The sequence below is a fragment of the Mirounga angustirostris genome, unplaced genomic scaffold (assembly GCF_029215605.1).
Source record: "Mirounga angustirostris isolate CCGP_5_RB_7025 unplaced genomic scaffold, mMirAng1.0.hap1 SCAF_10, whole genome shotgun sequence".
Taxonomy (NCBI): domain Eukaryota; kingdom Metazoa; phylum Chordata; class Mammalia; order Carnivora; family Phocidae; genus Mirounga; species Mirounga angustirostris.
Window position 1 is genome coordinate 113,750,582 of NW_026991718.1, and position 19,930 is coordinate 113,770,511.

At 48.1% G+C, this 19,930-nt stretch overlaps 1 protein-coding gene across 11 annotated transcripts in view; it reads left to right on the plus strand.

The window, feature by feature from the left end:
- The first annotated feature begins 415 nt into the window (after nucleotides 1-415).
- Nucleotides 416-19,930, plus strand: part of ZNF341 (zinc finger protein 341) — a 57,497-nt gene continuing 37,982 nt past the window's right edge. For 3 of the 11 annotated variants that reach the window (XM_045885618.3, XM_045885613.3, XM_045885616.3), the window contains exons 1-6: nucleotides 417-527; nucleotides 5,679-5,789; nucleotides 8,406-8,602; nucleotides 10,633-10,782; nucleotides 14,831-15,082; nucleotides 19,373-19,568. In XM_045885618.3, the coding sequence (XP_045741574.1) occupies nucleotides 497-527; nucleotides 5,679-5,789; nucleotides 8,406-8,602; nucleotides 10,633-10,782; nucleotides 14,831-15,082; nucleotides 19,373-19,568 (937 nt within the window). In that variant the 5' untranslated portion in view covers nucleotides 417-496. Of the gene's footprint in view, nucleotides 528-1,069; nucleotides 5,296-5,678; nucleotides 5,790-8,405; nucleotides 8,603-10,632; nucleotides 10,783-14,830; nucleotides 15,083-19,372; nucleotides 19,569-19,930 lie in introns of those variants that run through there. The other 8 variants (XM_045885617.3, XM_064573031.1, XM_064573032.1 and 5 more) reach the window with 7 other exon arrangements.

The following is a 19,930-nucleotide window of genomic DNA, read 5'->3' on the forward strand; positions in this document are numbered from 1 at the left end:
CCCAGTAGGTGTGATGGATGGGGCTCACTGTAGTTGGGGACAATAAGTGTATGGTAAGGAGTGAGAATCAGTGTTGCACAGCTAAGGCAGGGGTCTCGGGTTAGGTGAAAGTCCTTGTCACAGAGTTGGGTGGTCCGGGTTAGGCGGGGGATACTGTGTGCGGTGGAAATAAGTTCCATGTTGCATAACTGGGGGTCTCACGTGCAGAGGCGGGGGTGGCAGGCCCAGATAATATTAGGGGTCCAACACCCAATTGGGAGGTCCGCTGTGTGCGGCTGGGATGAGGCCAGTGTGCAGAACTGGGGATTCAAGTGAGACAGGGATGGGGGTCCACATGCCGGTAACTGGGTTATCCGGGGGAGCCACGGCTTTATTTCCCGGACGGGGGGGGCTCGGCGGCAGCTCCCGAGCGCCCCCTGGCGGCCCTGGCCCCGCGGCGGTTCCCACAATGCTCACGTAGCCCCGCATCGGCTCCCGAGACGGCGGCAGCTCCAAGATGGCGCAGACGATTTTCGAGGCCCTGGAGGGTGAGCGGCGGCGAGGCCTGGGGAGTCGGCTGTTCCGCGTTGCGCCCCCTCCCGCCGCGCCCTCGCAGCGCCGGGCTCAGGGCGCGCGGCGGCCGCGGGGCGGAGGGCGCCGGGGCCGGAACAGCCGCGGGGCGGGAGGGGCACGGGCGGGAACAGCCGCGGGAGACGAGGCCCGGCGAGGGGGTGGGCACCGGGACGGGAACAGCGGCGGAGATAAGGCTCAATGGCGGAGGGCGGGGGCATGGGGCCAGAACAGCCGCGGGAGCCGAGGGTCGGCTGAAGCGGGACAACGGGACAGGAACAGCGAGGAGAGAAAGCCCGGGGTGGGGGGCGGGGGAGCACTGGGGCAGAACAGCCAGGGAGGCATGGCCGGGGCGGAGGCGGGGGAAGGCCTTGGACAGGAACAGCGTCAACCGCGAGGGCCTCGGGCCGGCGCGGGAGGGCTTTCTGGAGGGAACAGCCGGGGAGGCCGCCGCGTGGAAGCCGGGACCCCGCCAGGGCTGCGCTGAGGGGGACGGTGGTGCGGGGGCGGGAGAGGCTTGGCGGCTGAAGCAGCCTAACCACGAAGAACTTGTATCGAGCGTCAGCTGAGCCTCATGCCTTGAGGTAGTCTCTCAAAATAGATCAGGAAAGGATAGGTGCTACCTGTGTGCAAGGCCAGGACTCGGTGCTCACAGACCCAAACCAACAAACACTAGGCGCCTATTTTGTGTACCGTGCTGGGGTGCAGAGTTTTATGCACTCAGACCAAGAAACGATGGGTGTCAACGGTGTGCTTGGCTGGGACACAGTACGCTCAGACGGAAACCTATAAACACTGGGCGCCAACTGATTGTCCTGTGCTTTGGAGGTTCCTAGCATGGAAGTGGACCACAGGCGCAGGGAATCTGGGCTTTGGAGACAACAGACACTGAAGGCCTCCCTCTGCACCTGCGGGACATGGGTGGGGAGGAGTCCGTGACTTTAGGACCGTGGCACAGGGTAGATGTAGGCGGATACAGACCCGAGATGCTCTTAGAGGGGTGTGATAAGATCAATGTACACATAATTAGGGTGAAGACTGAAAGTTGGCCAGGCTAGTAGTATGTAGCTGAGACTTAGTCCTGTAGGACATCTCAGCCATGTCCCTTCACTTCTTAGAGGATCAGAGTTCTCACAATAAAATGGGGGTAAACCCTACAGCCATCTGGAGAATTTCAATCTCAGGACTACTCACTGAGCCAGACACAATTCCTGCCCCACAGTCGGGGCAGGGGGCATGTGAGGGGAGGGAAGCATACAGAAATTATAGAACAAGCAACTATTGAAATTACAGAATTATAGAAAGTAAACCATAAAAGATTACCTTAGCTGGCATTTGGTGCTATTATGGGTGATGGACGTGGGGGACCAGGGTCAGTGTGGTTCCCTTCGGGAGACCAATAGAATAGGGTGAGGCCTACTTTCTCTTTAGGTTCTATGGACGTCCTCCATGTTTGAATTTTTACTATAAGAATGTGTTCATGTATTGAGGGATGAAGAAATTAAAAGAAAAATCAGTTCCTAGGACAGTGTGATGCATGCTGGGCTAGAACAAGGACAGCAGAACTGTGGGGACCCAGAGATGACCCAGGCAGTAGGAACTGCATTTACAAAGCCCTGGGGGAAGAGAGGTCTTCGAGGATTCACAGAAGTTCATGTGAGTGAGGAGCTAGAGATGAGACTTGTGAACTTTATCTTGGAATCACTGTGGAGCTGAGAAAGGGTTTTCAGCAGGGGAGCAGCACAATCTGATGTATGTTTTATAAAGTTCACTCAGGCTGCTCTGAGGACACACTGGAGGGGGCCGGAGTGGCAGCAGGGAGGTGAGTGAAGTAGCTGCAGTTGTCCTGCTGAGAACTGATGGTGGCCTGAGCCAGGGGGACACCTGCGGGATGGAAGAAAGTGGATCTGAGAGAGGCAGTGGAGGCAGAATAGGCTAGACTTGCTGAAGGACTAGAAGTGAGGAGGGGGCAGGGAAACAGGTTGGGGAAAGAATAAAGGGGTGCCCCAGGGGCTGTGGCTGGGTGGACATTAGTGCTTATTCTTGTTGATGAGGATTACTGAAAGAGGTTAAACTGAGGGTTGAGGGTGACACACTTAGCTTGATCTCAATTTTAGACAGGCAGCATTTTTAAAAAGACTATTTTTTACTTTTAGCAGCTTTAGGTTCACAACAAAGTTGAAAGGAAGGTACAGAGATTTCCTGAATAGCCTCTGACCTCACACATGATTAGCCTCCCCCATTATCAACATAATTCGCCAGAATGGTACATTTGCTACCAAGGATGAATCTACATTGACAAATCATAGTCATCCAAAGTCAATGGTTTTTCTTAATGTTCACTCTGGGTGTTGCACATTCTATTGGACAAATGTACAATGACATATATCCATCATTACAATATCATCACAGAGTATTTTCACTGCTCTAAAAATCCTCTGTGTTCTGTCTGTTCAGCTCTCTCCCAAAACCCCCGGGAATCACTGATCTTCTGATTGTCTCTATAGTTTTGACAGACAGTATTTTTTTAATCAAAATTTAAAAAAAAATTTAAGATTTTATTTATTTGACACAGAGAGAGCGAGCGAGAGAGCGTGCACAAGTAGGGGGAGTGACAGGCAGAGGAAGAGGGAGAAGCAGGCTCCCCGCTAAACAGAGAGCCCGACATGGGGCTCAATCCCAGGACCCCTGGGATCATGACCTGAGCCGAAGGCAGACACTTAACCACCTGAGCCACCCAGGCACCCCTTGAATCAAATTTTTTATTTTGAGATCATTGTGTTTTTTTCTGTATATTCATATATGCCCTTTACCTAGTTTCCCTCAATGTAACATTGTGCAAGACTATTTTATACCACAACATACAGAACAGTTCCATCGCTATAAAAGGCTGCATTTTGGTAGCCATACCCACCTCCTTCCCCTCTCCCTGTCATCCCTGATGTCTGTCAACCACTAATCTGTTCTCTGGTTCTAAAATTTTGTCATTTCAAGAATGTCATGTAAATGGAATCGTATAGTTTATGACTTTTGAAATTGGCTTTTTTCCACTTATCATAATTCCCTGGGGTTTCACCCAAGTTATTGTGCATATCAGTAGTTCGTTCCTTTTTATTACTGAGTTGTAGTCCATGGTATGGATGTATCACAGTTTAACTATTCACCCATTGAAGAACATCTGAGTTGTTTCCAGTTTTTTACTATTATGAATAAAACTGCTGTGAATACTCATGTACAGATTTGCATACAAATGCTAATCTACTCACAGTTTTGCCTAAAATAGGAGAAGATTTACTGAAGCTCATCCAGGGGAGCAAACCCCAGGTTTGGGACTCTAGATTTTGGGGAGAACTAGACGGGAGGTGAATGAGTCTGCCCAGGGAGAAGAGAGAGAATCCAGACTGAAGGAACCTTTCAAAACAAACATTTAGGGGATGGACAGAAGAGAGCAGAGCAGTCTGTGAAGGAGTGAGCAGAGAGGTGGGAGAAGACCCAGGAGGGAGGTATCCTAGAGTCAGAGAAGGAATGTCTCAGGAAGGAATGTCCGATGCTGCCAGGCATTCTTTGGTGATTTTGGTGGAATGCTGGGGGCTTAAGCCCCATGAGGTGAGTAGAGGATGATTGGGAGATCATAGAGGAGATAGAAGGATGATTCATGTTGAAGGGAGAAGAGATAGGAACACGGGTTTAAGAGCGGGCATTCTAAAGAGACCTGAGCATGTGTAGCTGTTGATGGGAAGGAGAGGTTGCAGGCATACTGTGAAGAAAGGGACCAGTTGGTGGAGAGTGGTTTCTGAGGGAGCAGGAGGGGTTGGAGGGAAGAGCTGGCCTCAGGAGAGACACAGTATGCATTGTGAGAAGAGAAAATACAAATTCACTTCGGCTGCAGCAACTAATGGTTCTAATTTCCGTTGCCTTTAGAAGCTGGAGCAGGTGTCCAGGTAAAAGCTGAGAGGTTGGAAGCAGAGCATTGGCTGTGGGGACAGAGAGAAGGAGGCATCCTCTGGGTTTTTTGGGAGGGAGGCAGTGTGCTTTGGTGCCCACTTAGATGTGAGGAGACCTGTCCTCCAGCTGGTGACATGGCTAGACAGTGTACTACTGTGAACCTCAGCAGCAGTGACAACTGATTGGAAAACACGGAAGTACTCAGCCTCTCACGGGTGCCCTGACCGTAAATTCAGATTACACTGTTTACTGAGGAACTGAAAAGAGCAATACAACGTTGGAAAACAAGGGAAGCAAAGACGCCCAAGTGCAAACAGATTTGTGGGATTTGTAGGGTAGGATGGGAAGACTCGGTAACATGATTTGTGGAGGGGCTTATGATTTAGGACCATACTGTTCCCTGAGGAAGAGAGAAGTCCAGTCTAGCAGTGGTTTAAACAGGGTAGAGGTTTATTTCTCTCTCTCTCTCTTTTTTAAAGATTTTATTTATTTATCTGACAGAGAGAGAGAGAGCATTTAAGTAGGCAGAGTAGGAGGCAGAGGGAGAGGGAGAAGCAGGCTCCCCACTGAGCAGGGAGCTGGACGTGGGGCTCAATCCCAGGACTCTGGGATCATGACCTGAGCCGAAGGCAGCCGCTTAACCAACTGAGCCACCCAGGTGCCCCTAGAAGTTTATTTCTCTATGGGAAATTTCTGTATGGGAGTCCAGAGGAAGACGGTCCAGAGCTCCAAGGATGGCTGTGTTCTACAAGGTTCTCAGAGGCCCAGGATCTTTCCAGCTTTTGCCCTGCAATTCCTAGGGTATGGCCCTTTTCCTTATGATATGGGATGGTGGCTAGACTTCCCCAGTATCATATTCTTGTTGTAGGAAGCAGGATGGAGGATGGAGCAAAAAAGGGCATCACATACCAGGCAGTTTTAAGATAACTTCCCAGATACCACCATAGAACACCTTTCCTTAAATCCCATTGTCCAGAATTTAGACATTCCTTAGTTGCAAGAGCAGCTGGGAAATGTAATCTTTATTGTGGGGGGCCACATTTTCAGTCAAAAATCTTGGATTCTATTGCAATGGAAGTAGGAGAGAATGTATATTGGGGCACAGCCAGCTGTCTTTGCCACAGAGGGCTTGTGTTGGGTCTGGCTCGTAAGGGGGAAGTCAGAGACTCCATTTCTTTTTTCAGGAATGGACAATCAGACCGTCCTGGCGGTCCAGTCATTGTTGGATGGCCAAGGAGCAGTCCCTGATCCAACAGGCCAGAGTGTCAGTGCACCTCCTGCTATCCAGCCACTGGGTGAGTATCTGCTCAGGTTCACAGTTCACTGGTGGGAAGGGCGGGTAGCTCCCTGTGAAAAACAGGTGGGGCTCATGAAGGGGTATAGGAGTGAATTGCCTACTGGGGTGCCCAGGATACCATCTGGTGTCTGAACCTTCTTCTCCCCTTCCTCCCAGCCTGGGTTTTCAGGCTCATGTTTTTCTCTGCTTAGCAACGAGGACACACTTTCTCAGTCACTTAGTGAATGTGAGGATCATGACATAGGGAATGGCTAAGAGCTTAGTAATGCTTGTACCTTTGACCCAAAAGTTATTTCTCAGCCTCCCCTCTATGGAAAGAACAGGCTGAACATGAATCTCCAATTTCCAGGCCAGTCCCCTGAGACACAGAGAAGGCAAGGAACTTTAGAGCCCTGTGTGAGTCTGTGTATTCATTTATTCATTCCACAAACATTTTTGAATACTTGGGAACCATTCTGGGCACAGAGAGATACCCACCTGGGTTTGAATCCTTGTTCCCGTAGTTAGTTACTGGCTGTATGACCTCAGGCAAGTAAGTTAACTTCTCTGTGCCTCAGTTTCTACATCTGTAAAACAAGGATAATAGTCTTACCTCGTAGAAACCTTTTGAGGATACTTGGGACTCACTTTCAGTTGTTTTGTAAATAAGGAACGCAAGTTTCTTGTGGTTTGTACAGATGAATGCTTATTTCTCTCTCTCTTTTTTTTAATTTAAATTTATTTATTTATTTATTTTAAAGATTTTATTTATTTATTCATAAGAGACAGAGAGAGAGAGAGGGAGGCAGAGGGAGAAGCAGGCTCCCCAAGGGGCAGGGAGCCCGATGCGGGACTTGATCCCAGGACCCTGGGATCGTGACCTGAGCTGAAGGCAGACACTTAACCATCTGAGCCACCCAGGCGCCCCTGCTTATTTCTCTCTTACATGAAGTCCTGATGTGCATTTGGGGGTGGGTATGGTGAGACTCAGACCCTGTCTTTCTTATGGTTCTATTGCCCTCTACCTACAGTCCAGGTTGGCTGCTCCAGCTTTCCACTTTCATTTCCACATTCTAGCCAACACGAAGGGAAGAAAGAACAAAGTGGAAGTCATACGCCTTCCTGTTTTGTTTTTTTTTTTAAGATTTTATTTATTTACTTGAGAGAGCGAGAGAGCAAGCGAGCACGAGTCGGGTGAGGGGCAGAGGGAGAAGCAGACTCCCTGCTGAGCAGGGAGCCTGATGTGGGACTCCATCCCAGGACCCCGGGATCATGACCCACGCCGAAGGCAGAGGCTTAACCAACTGAGCCACCCAGGTGTCCCTATATGCCTTCCCTTTTATTTTTTTGATGTAATTTTCTTTATTAATAGAGTAAAAAAGAACAACACGTATCATTCACAAATAGGTGTAGTTAAAGCGCTTGACAAATTCAACACCCATTTGTGATAAAAATCATTCAGTCAGCTAGCACTAGAAGGGGGAGATTTTCTCAATTGAATAAGGGGCATCTACACAAAATGTACAACTTACATTGTACTTAATGGGGAAACGTTATGTCTTCCTTTTAAAAGGAAGTTGCATAGACACTATACTTTTGCTCTCGTCCTGTTGGTCAGAATTCAGTCTCATGACATGTCTAGTTGCAAAGAAGGCTGGGAGATAAAGTCTTTAGTTAGACGGTCATGTTTCCCACTATTTCTATCTAAGAAGGGAGAGTGGATGTTGAATGACAAATAGACATTTCTGCCACAACGTGTCAAGTGCTTGGCACCCCTCAGTGGGTGGTGTCCACTATGGCTAATCATTCATTGAGTTTTTCACTCATTCACTAAATACCCATCGAGGGCCTCCTATGTTACCCAGGAGATACTGCAGGTATGGTAATAAGTAAGACTCATTTCCTCCCTTTCGGAGGACTCATGGTTTGCTGGTGCTGGGAAGAGTGTGAGATTAGCAATGCACCCAGCTGGAGGAACTGTGGCGTCTAGCTTTAGGAAGGCTTCCTGAAGGAGGTGACATCTGAGCAGAGTCTTGCAGAGTAAGTTGTTCTGAGAGAAGCAGCTTGCAGGGGGAACGGGGATGCAGAGACGTAGAAGGTCATGTAGCCCATTTGGGGACTGATGAACAAATTCAGGCAGGATAAAGATTCTGAATTTCTCAGCTTTGAAGCGTACCCACTCCACTATTTCCTGAGTTCTAATTTTTCTTTTCTTTTTTTTAAAGATTTTATTTATTTGACAGAGAGAGAGACAGCTAGAGAGGGAACACAAGTAGGGGGAATGGGAGAGGGAGAAGCAGGCTCCTTGCCGAGCAAGGAACCTGATGTGGGGCTCGATCCCAGAACCCTGGGATCATGACCTGAGCCGAAGGCAGACGCTTAACGACTGAGCCACCCAGGCGCCCCTGAGTTCTAATTTTTCGATACCTGGGTAGACATGGCTGGATATTCCTGCAGTTGCCTATGTGGTTTTGAAATCTCCTTTTGGAAGCACAGAGTTGGCACTTGACACAAACACGCTGAGTCACAGATTGCTGTTAGGTTTTCCCCTGTTTCTCACTGTGATGCCCTCTCATTTATCTTGCTTTTTATCAATGTTCCTGTCCTTCTGCTACCGTGTGGGTGTGACCCCTAGATGATGAGGATGTTTTTCTCTGCGGGAAGTGTAAGAAGCAGTTCAACTCACTGCCGGCATTTATGACCCACAAGCGGGAACAGTGCCATGGGAATGCCCCGCCCCTGGCCACCGCCTCATTGGCCACTAACAGCATCTACACGCCTTCGGCAGCCCCCACAGCGGTCCAGCAGGCCCCACCTCCTACTAATCGCCAGGTATTCATTCGTTCATTTGTGTGTTCGTTCATTCATTCATTCAAGTCTTTTTTTTTTTTTAGAGAAAATTTTTTTTTATTTATTTGAGAGAGAGAGAATGAGAGAGAGCACATGAGAAGGGGGAGGGTCAGAGGGAGAAGCAGACTCCCTGCTGAGCAGGGAGCCTGATGCGGGACTCGATCCTGGGACTCCAGGATCATGACCTGAGCCGAAGGCAGTCGCTTAACCAACTGAGCCACGCAGGCGCCCCTATTCAAGTCTTTTTTGAGCATGCACTATGTGTCAGGCACTGTGTGGGCACTGTGATGGACAAATATTCCACATCACTGCCCTCATGGCGGGTGAGATAGTACCCAAACATCTATGTAGAGATATACTTTTTTCAGGGGATGTTAAGTGCAGAGAGATGGGGATGCCAAGACAGGGATGGGAGGTTTTGTCATTTTGTATATGGTGCTTGGGGAAGAGCTCTGTGAAGAGGTGACATAGGAACGGAGGCCTACGGTGATGAGGGAATGAGTCATGCTGCTAGTGTAGGGAAGAGTATTTTAGGAGAAGAGATCAGCAAGTACAAAGGCCCTGGTGTGGGTGTGTGCTGGGTTTATTCCAGGACCAGAAAGGAGGTGAGCGTGGCTGGAGCTGAGTGAGTGAGGAGGAGGGTGGGAGATGATAAGTTCAGACAGGCAACAGGGGGATCCTGGCGAGCATGTGCGCCTTGTGGGCTTTTTGTCTGAGTCAGATGGGAACCTTAGGAAGGTTTTGAACAGAAGAGGGACATAGTCTGATTTACACTTAAACTAGATTACTCTGGCTGCTGTACAGAGAATACATTTTGGTGGGAGTCAAGAGAGAAACCCAGGAGGCTTTAGGGGGCTGTTGTACCAATCCAGGCAATAGGTGGTGGAGGCTTGGTCGGATGGTGGCAGTGGAGGTGGAGAGAAGAGATGAGATTTTGGAAATGTTTTGAAGGTGGAGCCAAAAGAGCTTGTGGATAGGCTGGATGTGAGGTGTGAGATCAGGAGGAGTCAAAGGGGATCCACTGCAGAGGTGGAGTTGCCATTTACTGAAGTGGGGAAACAGCAAGAAGAAGATCTGGGGGGATGTCAGGAGTTCAACTGGTCATGCTGGATTTGAGATATCCATTGGACCTTTAAGTGGAGGTGGTGAAGATGCAGACAATCTACAAGTCTGGAGGTCAGGGGAGAGCAGAGACACCCTGGGTCAGGGGCTCTTAGAGGGATTAAAGAATCCTCATAAAGGAGGCTGGACATGTCTCAGGATGCCAGGTCAAGGGGTCAGATTTCCTTCTGGCTTCCTCTTGTCTCCTTATTCCTTTAAAACGTTATCTCCATGCACTGTATAGACATAATTCCTGCCATCAGAATAAAAGCATTCACCCCCAGACCCATAGGACTTGTACGCTGATACTTCTCAGGCTGCCACAGACCTCTCCTAATACAGAGCATGGTGATTCCCACAGGAATTCTATAGTGCTATTGTTTTAGAATTTTTGAAGTAAGAATATATAATCTGCATGTTATTACATAATTTGATTTTTCATGCAATACCTTTTATCTGTTGTGTAGTATTCTATGCTATGACTGTATTGTATTGTTTTACTCCATTTCCCCTTTGATGGACACTGAGGTTCTTTCCAGTTATACACTATTTGAAATAAAGCTATATAGAATACTCTTGTTCATGGACTCCCTGTGGACATGTGTGAGTGTTTCTGTAGGAGAGATACCAGAAAGTATTATTGCTGGGTCATGGGGTATTTCTCTTACAGAGAGTTATGATTTATTCTCATTTCATAGATAAGGAAATGGAAGTTCTGAAAGGTGGAGTGACTTGCCCAGGGTCACACAGCAGGGAGAAGTAGAGGTGGAAATGAAACACAGGTCTGTGGGGTTCCAGAGCCCGAGTCTTTTGCATCATGCCCTGTTTCCTTCCAGAGCCTCAGACATATCTCTTCTCTTCTCTTCCCTTCCCTTCCATTCTCTTCTCTCTCTCTCATTCACACTACCCAGATCTCCACGTACATTACAGTGCCCCCATCCCCGCTGATCCAGACCCTGGTGCAGGGGAACATCTTGGTGAGTGATGATGTGCTCATGTCTGCCATGTCGGCCTTCACATCCCTGGACCAGCCCATGCCCCAGGGCCCCCCACCTGTGCAGGTAAGGAGGGGGCCGGCTTCTCATAGGATCTTAATTCCAGACCTGTATATTGACTGCCATGGATTTGGAACCTTGTAGAAAGAAGAGTGGATGGCCTCAGCTCTCATGCTGAAGAGAGACTGTCAGTCTCCCCTTGGCCTGCCCTGCTGTGGGTAGGGAAGGGGTCACTTCATTTGGGACCTAGAACATGACTTTGGGGTTTCACGGCCATAGTCTGGCTATTTTGACTCCTATTTTTATTCTTTTTTTTTTTTTATAAGATTTATTTATTTGAGAGCGTGAGCGAGCCCAGGTATGCATGCGGGGGACGGGGGCGGGGGGCAGGAGGGGCAGAGGGAGAGGGAGAGAGAGAATCTCAAGCAGACTCCCTGCTGAGCACAGAGCTCAATGTGAGGGTCAATCCCATGACCTGAGATCATGACCTGAGCTGAAATCAGGAGTCGGATGCCTTACCACCTGAGCCACCCAGACACCCCCTCCTAACTTCTTAACAAAAGTGTTCCATGTCCATTGGAAAACATTAGAAAATACAAAATGGAAAAGTAAAAATAAAGTTTAATTATTCATAATCTGGAAACTAGAGAGACATGGCAACTGACTACAATGTGCGATTCTTTTTTTTTTGGTTTTTCTTTTTCTCCTGTATTTCCCACTCCTCTTCACCCATTTTGCCCACCCTTCCCCGGCAATATGCAATTCTTGGTTGGATCCTGGATTGGGGGGGGCGTGGAGAGTCTAAAGGCATTATTGGGACACTTTGGGGAAATGAGAATAGGAAGCATTTGAATATTTTAGATAATAGTATTATATTAACATGTAGTTTCCTGAGTGTGATTGTCAAATTGCAGTTATATAGGAGAATATCCCCTTCTTAGGAGATGCATCTGAATACAGTATTTAGGAAAAGAGTGTTATGATGTCTGCAGCTGACTATCAAATGGCTTGCTAAAACACAAATATAACCTTGAATGTATGTACATATATACACACACACATATGTACATTGCAGATGTGGCAAAATGTTAACAACTGGTAAATTAGATGAAGTTTAAAGACTGATCAGTATGTTCTTTTTTTTTTTTTTTTAAGTAATCTCTATGCCCGCGTGGGGCTTGAATTCACGACCCTGAGATCAAGAGTCACATGCTCTATTCACTGAGCCAGCCATGGGCCCCTGATCACTGTATTCTCTTTGCAACCTTCCTATAGGTTTGAGATTTTTCAGAATAAAAGTTGGGGCACACCTGGCTGGCTCAGTTGGTAGAGCATGTGACTCTTGATCTTGGGGCTGTGAGTTTGAGCCCCACATTGGGTATAGAGATTACTTAAAAATAAAATCTTTTTTTTTTTTTTAAAGATTTTATTTATTTATCTGAGACAGAGAGAATGAGAGAGACAGAGAGCACAGGAGAGGGGGGAGGGTCAGAGGGAGAAGCAGGCTCCCTGCCGAGCAGGGAGCCCGATGCGGGACTCAATCCAGGGACTCCAGGATCATGACCTGAGCCGAAGGCAGTCGCTTAACTAACTGAGCCACCCAGGCGCCCAAAAATAAAATCTTTAAAAAAAATTTTAAAAAAAGAATAAAAGTTGGGAAGTCAATCAGTTAATCAACCACCCCTACTCTCTCCCTCCAAAGAAAACACTATTAGAATTTTGGTGTCTGGCTTTCCTGATCTTTAAATGCAAATAAAGAAACACCTTTTTATTTTATTTTTTTAAAGATTTTATTTATTTGTCAGAGAGAGAGCACAAGCAGGGAGAGCAGCAGATAGAGGGAGAAGCAGGCTCCCCGCTGAGCAAGGAGCCCCATGTGGGACTCGATCCAGGACCCTGGGATCATGACCTGAGCCAAAGGCAAATGCTTACCTGACTGACCCACCCAGGCGTCCTGAGAAACAGCTTTTTATATAAATACATTTATAAAACACATATCTATATCAATGGACCATGTTAATATGCACTGTTCTGAAACTTGCTTTTTTTTATTTTGCCTTTTGCTTAAAATCATTATCTATGCCTATAATTCTATATCAGTATTTTCTAAAATGTTCCTCAGAAGAGTGGCTCCTTGGGATGTTCCATACAAAAAGAATCTCTGGTCAAACCAGTATAGGGTGGAGGCATTCTACTTCTTTCCTTGCCCTGTCCCTGGCTTTTTTTTCCTGCAGTAAAACACTTTTGATTTTTGTCACCCCAGATTTTTCCCCAAACACGTTTGACTGTGGAACCCAAGGAGCGGCAATTAAGAGGTGCATCCTTTAGGGCGCCTGGGTGGCTCAGTTGGTTAAGCGACTGCCTTCGGCTCAGGTCATGATCCCGGAGTCCCTGGATCGAGTCCCGCATCGGGCTCCCTGCTCGGCAGGGAGTCTGCTTCTCCCTCTGACCCTCCCGACCCTCACCCATCTCCTGCTCTCTCTCTCTCAGTCTCTCTCTCAAATAAATAAATAAAATCTTAAAAAAAAAAAAAGAGGTGCATCCTTTATAAAATACTGATCACCATCATTTTTTTTTTAATTTTTAAAAAAATTTTTTATTTATTCATTTGAGACACAGAGATAGAGAGAGAACATGAACAGGGAGAGAGGCAGAGGGAGAGGGAGAAGCAGGCTCCCCGCTGAGCTAGGAGCCCGATGTGGGGCTTGATCCCAGGACCCTGGGATCATGACCTGAGCCGAAGGCAGACGCTTAACCATCTGAGCCACCCAGGCGCCCCACCATCATTTTTTTTTTAAGTAAGCTTTTTGCCCAACGTGGGCCTTGAACTCTACCCAGAGATCAGGAGTTGCATGCTCTACCAGCTGAGCCACCCAGGCACCCCTGATCACTATCATTTTAATAGCTGTTAAAGATTCCATCGTGTGGATGGGACATCTTCTATATAGTCAGCTTTCTGTTAACAGACATGTAGGTCATTGCCATTTTTTGCTGCTATAAAAACTACTGGAGAACCATCCATGTATGCATATCTTTGCCCACCTGCTTAATTATATTTCTATGGTATAAATTTCTAGAAGTCAGTGGCTGTGTTTCAGGGGTCCACAGCCCCCACAATTCGGTGACTCTCTAGAAATACTCCTAGGACTTGGGATAGTTGTACTCATGGCTGTGGTTTCTTCCTGACAAAGGATGCACAGCAGGATCAGCAAGGGAAAAAGACATTAGCTGGAGTCTAGAGAAATTCAGGCATCGGTTTCTACTGTTCCTCCTCTTGGGGTAATGGGGAGAGATCACACAAAACACTTTTTCCTCCAGCAATGAAGAGCAGCAACGCATGTGCGTGTTTCTGCCCAGGAAGCATACCTAAGATTCGAGGCTCAGGGCTTTTCCTGGGGATTGCTCATGTAGGTGCCACAGTGACCAAAATTCCAGACTCTTAGAAGGAAAGGAGGTGTTCACCACAGATCACACTGTCTGTACAATCTAGGTGACCTAGTACAGAATGGGCAGTGCCCCCAGATGATCAAAACAGCCTTATTGATCATAGGCAACCTTCCACAAGGTAGGTTCTCAGAGGCCATTCAAGAGCCAGTCCCACAAGCAACCCTCCTAAGACAACAACAGTGGGGCTGCTAGATCAACTCAGTTGTGTCCAAGCTGGGCCTTTTTGTCGACTTTCCTAGAGAACAGGGGTAGTGGCACCTGGCTGATGCTTCCTCTGTATTCTTCCATGCCTCTGTTGCCATGCCTCCCGTCAGCCCTGTCCTCTGAGCTGCCTTGTGAGGGGCTTTTCTTTCCACATGGCTGGCTAAGACAAATGTCCTTCCTCGCTAATAACAAGACAGCTGGTGTCAAGAGGGTGTGACACTTTATTTATTTTATTTTTTTAAATTTTATTTATTTATTTGAGACAGAGAGAATGAGAGACAGAGAGCATGAGAGGGAGGAGGGTCAGAGGGAGAAGCAGACTCCCTGCTGAGCAGGGAGCCTGATGCGGGACTCGATCTTGTGACTCCAGGATCATGACCTGAGCCGAAGGCAGTCGCTTAACCAACTGAGCCACCCAGGCGCCCCGAGGGTGTGACACTTTAATTCTCTCTTCTGATTTCAGAGCAGCCTGAACATGCATTCTGCACCCAGCTACCTCACCCAGCCTCCACCACCTCCTCCCCCACCTCCACCACTGCCCCCACCCCCGCCGCCCCAGCCCCCACCGCCCCCATCCCAGAGCCTGGGCCCCCCTGGGCGTCCCAACCCTGGCGGAAATGGCGTGGTGGAGGTGTACAGTGCCACGGCGCCCCTGGCTGGGAGCGGCACGGTGGAGATCCAGGCATTGGGAATGCAGCCCTACCCACCCCTGGAGGTGAGCAGAGGTTGGGGTTTGGGCTGGAGGGGGAGAAACTGGTTATGGTTATCATGGGTAACCTGAACCTTTCCCAGGCACCAACTGTGTGTCAGACACTGTGCCAGAGGTAGCATGGGAGACAAACCCAGATCAGGGGGGTAGCCACACCCTGGGAGAGAAGGACTTTAATCAAGCCATCATACCTATAAAGGTAAAATGCAAACCATGAGAAGGTGGTACGAAGTAGAAGTTATAGCAGAAATACAAGCTACCCTCAGGGAGTGCTCAGAACATTCAGAGAACACCAATGTTGTAGGGAGAAGTTTCCAAAAAATTATCTATGTGAATGTCTCTTATATTTTAAAAAATTTTATTTACTTATTTTTTTAGAGAGAGAAAGGGGGAGAGAGCAGGGTGGAGGGGCAGAGGGAGAGAGAGAGAGGATCTCAAGCAGACTCTGTGCTCTGAAGCTTGATCCCACGACCCTGAGATCATGACCCAAACCAAAATCAACAGTCGGATGCCCAACCGACTGAGCCACCCAGGAGCCCCAATCTCTTACATTTTTAACAGGCTAGATGTATGGGTTAGCTATGGCTGTGTAAGAAATATTCCAGAACCTCAGTGGTATATGGCAAAATGTGTTTATTGTTCTCGCATCTACATGGCTTGCTTGGCAACTCTGCTGATCTTGGCTGGGCTCTCCCAGGTGTCTGGAGATGGCAACTATCAGCTGCTATAGGATGGCCTGGGTGGGACGAGTTGGGTGACCCAGCTCTGCTCCGGCCATCTCTCATCGTCCGGCGGGCTCGCCAGCCATGTGCTCACAGCAGTGCTAGAGGTGCAGTCACGCAAGCAGAAATGCTCCTGGCCTCGTGGAGCTTAGGCTTGTGACCGGCTCTCTTCCGTTGGTCAAAGTATGTCCCAAGGCCAGCTTAGATTTAAGGAGTCGGGAAACCGATGCCACATCTTGATGGGGAAATCTGCAGAACCACGCTGCGAATGGGCACAGGTACTGGGAGGGGGTAGAGAATCGAAGCCACGAAGCAGTCTGTGTACCCTATGTGCCACACTCATTCCCTGCTACAAGCTCAAGGTGCTCAGAGTTCAGAACTTGCCCCAACCCCAGTGCTAGGGGGCACGGTTCTGACAGCAAGAGCCTGCCTGCACTTGAGGTCACATTAACCCCCCCTCACCTTACAATCTGGCCATACAGACATTCCATGTTTAGAGAGCATGGTTCTCTCTAAAGAGAACCAGACCAGTGGGGAAATCTACCACCAGCCATGTGATGTTATGAGAGCCTGCAGGGGATTTATCCTAGCCCGAGGGAATAGAGCAAGCTTCCCTGTGTTGAGTTAAAAAAAAGCAAATAAGTCAGTGAGATGCTGAGAGGATGATTGTGGCCTGGTAGGCAGAGGGGGCCAGAGCAGAGGGAGCTGCTGTTGTTTATTTTCCATGTGGACGAGGGTGCTCTTTGAGGGCAGAACCTGAGTCTTCTTTGATTTGGCATCCTTAGCCCCTAGCAGAGTCCCTGGCCTGTGGCACACCTATAGTAGGTGTCTGAAATAGGGCTCTCTGACCTCAGTCTCCTCTCCTCTGCAATGGGAACTCCCCTTGTAGCGCTGTTGAGGATAAAGAGAGCAAACCCAGTGGCAGTCACGTAATTACTCAGGAATGTCTTGCATGATGGGTGAATTCATCCATGTGATACATATTTATTGAGTGCTGTATTGGTCAGGAAAATAGGGACCACTCTAGGTATTTCTGGCAAAGGGATTTAATGCAGGAGGTCAGGTGCTTACAAAGGTGGCTTCGGGAGAGCTAGATGGAGAAAAAGGCAGAGTTGGCAGGTGCCAGTGGTTTTCAGGTTCACTGTTGTTGCTTGGCCCAGAGGGCTAGGACGCTCCTGCTGTGCCCAGAGGTGGGGAAGCTGTAGGATTCTGTTGCTGTGCTGTCATCCTCGAGGCTGGTGGTCAGGAGGGGGATGTAGAGTTCAGCCAGCCACTCCAAAATTTAGGACTGCACACCTTCCTGTCTCCCGTCACCTCTCCCAGAGGAAAGCAGTTTCTACCTTCCTCTGCCTTCCAGATCTCATGCAGGTGCTTCTCGTGAGCAGAACCTAATTTGTGCTCAGAACCTTGCTGGCAAGGGAGTCTGAGAATGTGTATATCAGGAGAGAGCATGGAAGGGTGTAGGAATGGCGCCAAAGGCCAACAGGCGAGATCTAGCAGAAGCATCTACCATTTCACGTGGTGCCATATTAGATGCCCAATACATGCATCCACTGATAGCAACTCTTCTGGTTCCTGGACCCAATTCTAATGTTGGGTGGGGTCCTGCCCCCCCACGCCAATGCCAAGCAATTCTCAGACACCAGCACAGTGTCCAAGAATTCCAACTCAATTCTGATGCTATCTACCCAGAGATAACAGCAGATCCCACAGGTTAAGGGTTCAGTCCTGCAAGATTGTCCTCACCCTTACTTTAGCCAGTTGCAAGCAACCTATGCTTCTGATGGACAGACCACAGGTAGGAGGTTCCAGCGACCTCCTCCTTAGGTTCTATTAATTTGCTAGAGTAGCTCATAGAACTCAGGGGAACATTTACATTTACCAGTTTATTAAAGGATATAATAAAGGATACAAATCAACAGCCCAGTGCAGAGATACATAGGGTGAGGAGTGGGGAAAAGGGCATGGAGCTTCTGTGTGCCACTCACCCCATATCTCCCTGTGTTAATCAACCTGGAAGCTGTCCAAACCCAGTCCTTTGGAGTTTTTATGGAGGCTTTATTACATAATCATGAGTAAGTCGTTGGCTGTGGCTGATTCAGCCTCCAGCCCTTCCTCGCTCCCCAGAGGTTGGGGGATGGGACTGAATGTTCCAACCCACCAGTCACATGGTTGGTCCTCTCTGCAACCAGCCTGCCCTTGGATCAGGGCCAAAAGTCACTTTCATTAATAATAAAACAAAAAAAAATAATAAGATACCCATTTCACTTTTACAGCTCTGAAGCATTTCTAGGAACTGTGGATGAAGACCAAATATATCTGACAAATATATTTTGGTCATCTGAATGAACAAGTATATATTTTTTATGTATCATTATATTATAATATATAAATGAATTCACTGGTTCAACAAATATTTACTGAATGCCCACTCTGTGCCTAGGATTACTCCAGGCTTGGGGATAGAGCAGTAAACAAAAACAGACCAAAAGTCGCTGCCTTCATGGAACTAGGCAGATAATAGATAAGTACGTAAAACACATAATTTATTAGATAATGGTAAGTCCACAAAGAAAAAAAAAAAGCAGAGAAGGATAGGAAGTGAAGTTTTGGATAGGCCAGCCTAGAAAAACCAACGAATGACGAGTATGTCATTGAATTAATGAATTCTTCACGATGCCCCAGTGTCATGATGTAAGCTTAGTGTTAGCTAGGTTTGAGTGGCTCAGAAATCGTTTGGTGTGAATGAATTTCTTGTGACTTCAGTGTCAGTTCTCAGTTTAGACATGCGTGCTGGTGTGGCATCAGGCAGGGCCAGTTAGGAAGTGGGGTTGCTGGTGAGGGCACAGACCCTTCTGATTTCCTGGTTCTTCTGTGCTAACAAACTACTACTCCCAATAAAGCAGTAACAGCAGCTAATGTTTATTGAGTATTTACTGTATGCCAGGCACCATTCTAGCTGTTTACATGTTAACTCATTTTTTGGTAAAGATTTTATTTATTTATTTGACAGAGAGAGTAATTTTTTTTTTTAAGATTTTATTTATTTATTTGAGAGAGAGAGAATGAGAGAGAGAGAACACCTGAGAGGGGGGAGGGTCAGAGGGAGAAGCAGACTCCCTGCCGAGCAGGGAGCCCGATGCGGGACTTGATCCAGGGACTCCAGGATCATGACCTGAGCCGAAGGCAGTCGCTTAACCAGCTGAGCCACCCAGGCGCCCCAGAGAGAGTCATTTAATCCTCACCACAACCCAAGGAGAGGAGTACTCTGATTATCCCCATTTTACAGATGTGAAACTGGGAAATGTTGAAAGAGTTGCCTAGGATCACTTAGACAATAAGTGGCAGAGTCAGGATTTGAACCCAGACTGCTGGCTTCAAAGCTGCTTCTAGCCTGCTGGCTCCATGAAGTTCTATAGGGTCTTGGGAGTGACTGGGGTGTCTGAGCCAGATGGAGGGGTTAGGATCGCGATCCTGGCTGAGATTAGCCGGGGCCACAGTGAGGGTCCCCCTGGCTGTATAGCTCTTTTCTGTCCTTCCCAGGCCTCTCTCCCTCACTGTGCTGTCCTTCTAGGTGCCAAACCAGTGTGTGGAGGCTCCAGTATACCCCACCCCTCCGGTGTACAGCCCTGGCAAACAGGGATTCAAACCGAAAGGACCAAACCCAGCTGCCCCCATGACCAGCGCCACGGGGGGCACAGTGGCCACCTTTGACTCCCCACCAACGCTGAAGACTTGCCGGGCAAAAGGGGCCAGTGGACTCCCAGAAGGTGGGCCCGCCGCCTGCCAGGGGCATCTTTCCTCAGCATTCTCCTGTCCATAAGGCTGCCTAGTTCTGGTCTTCCTTTTTATGATGGTCAGGATTAAGTGTAGTTGCATGTAGTGGAGTGACTTTAAAATGATCGAATTTTATTTTTCTCCTGTGCAAAACAAGGCCAGTGGCAGGCAATTTGGAAATTGTGTGCTTGTATGGTCATTTCTTCTGTCTTTCTGCTCTGCTACCCCTAGGGCATAGCTTCTGTTATCAGGGTGCCTTGTCATCTAAGATGGCTGCTGGAGTCCCAGTCATCAATTTCATATTCCAGGCAGTAAAAAGGATAAAAGGGGCATCTCCCAGCTTCCAGAAGTTCTG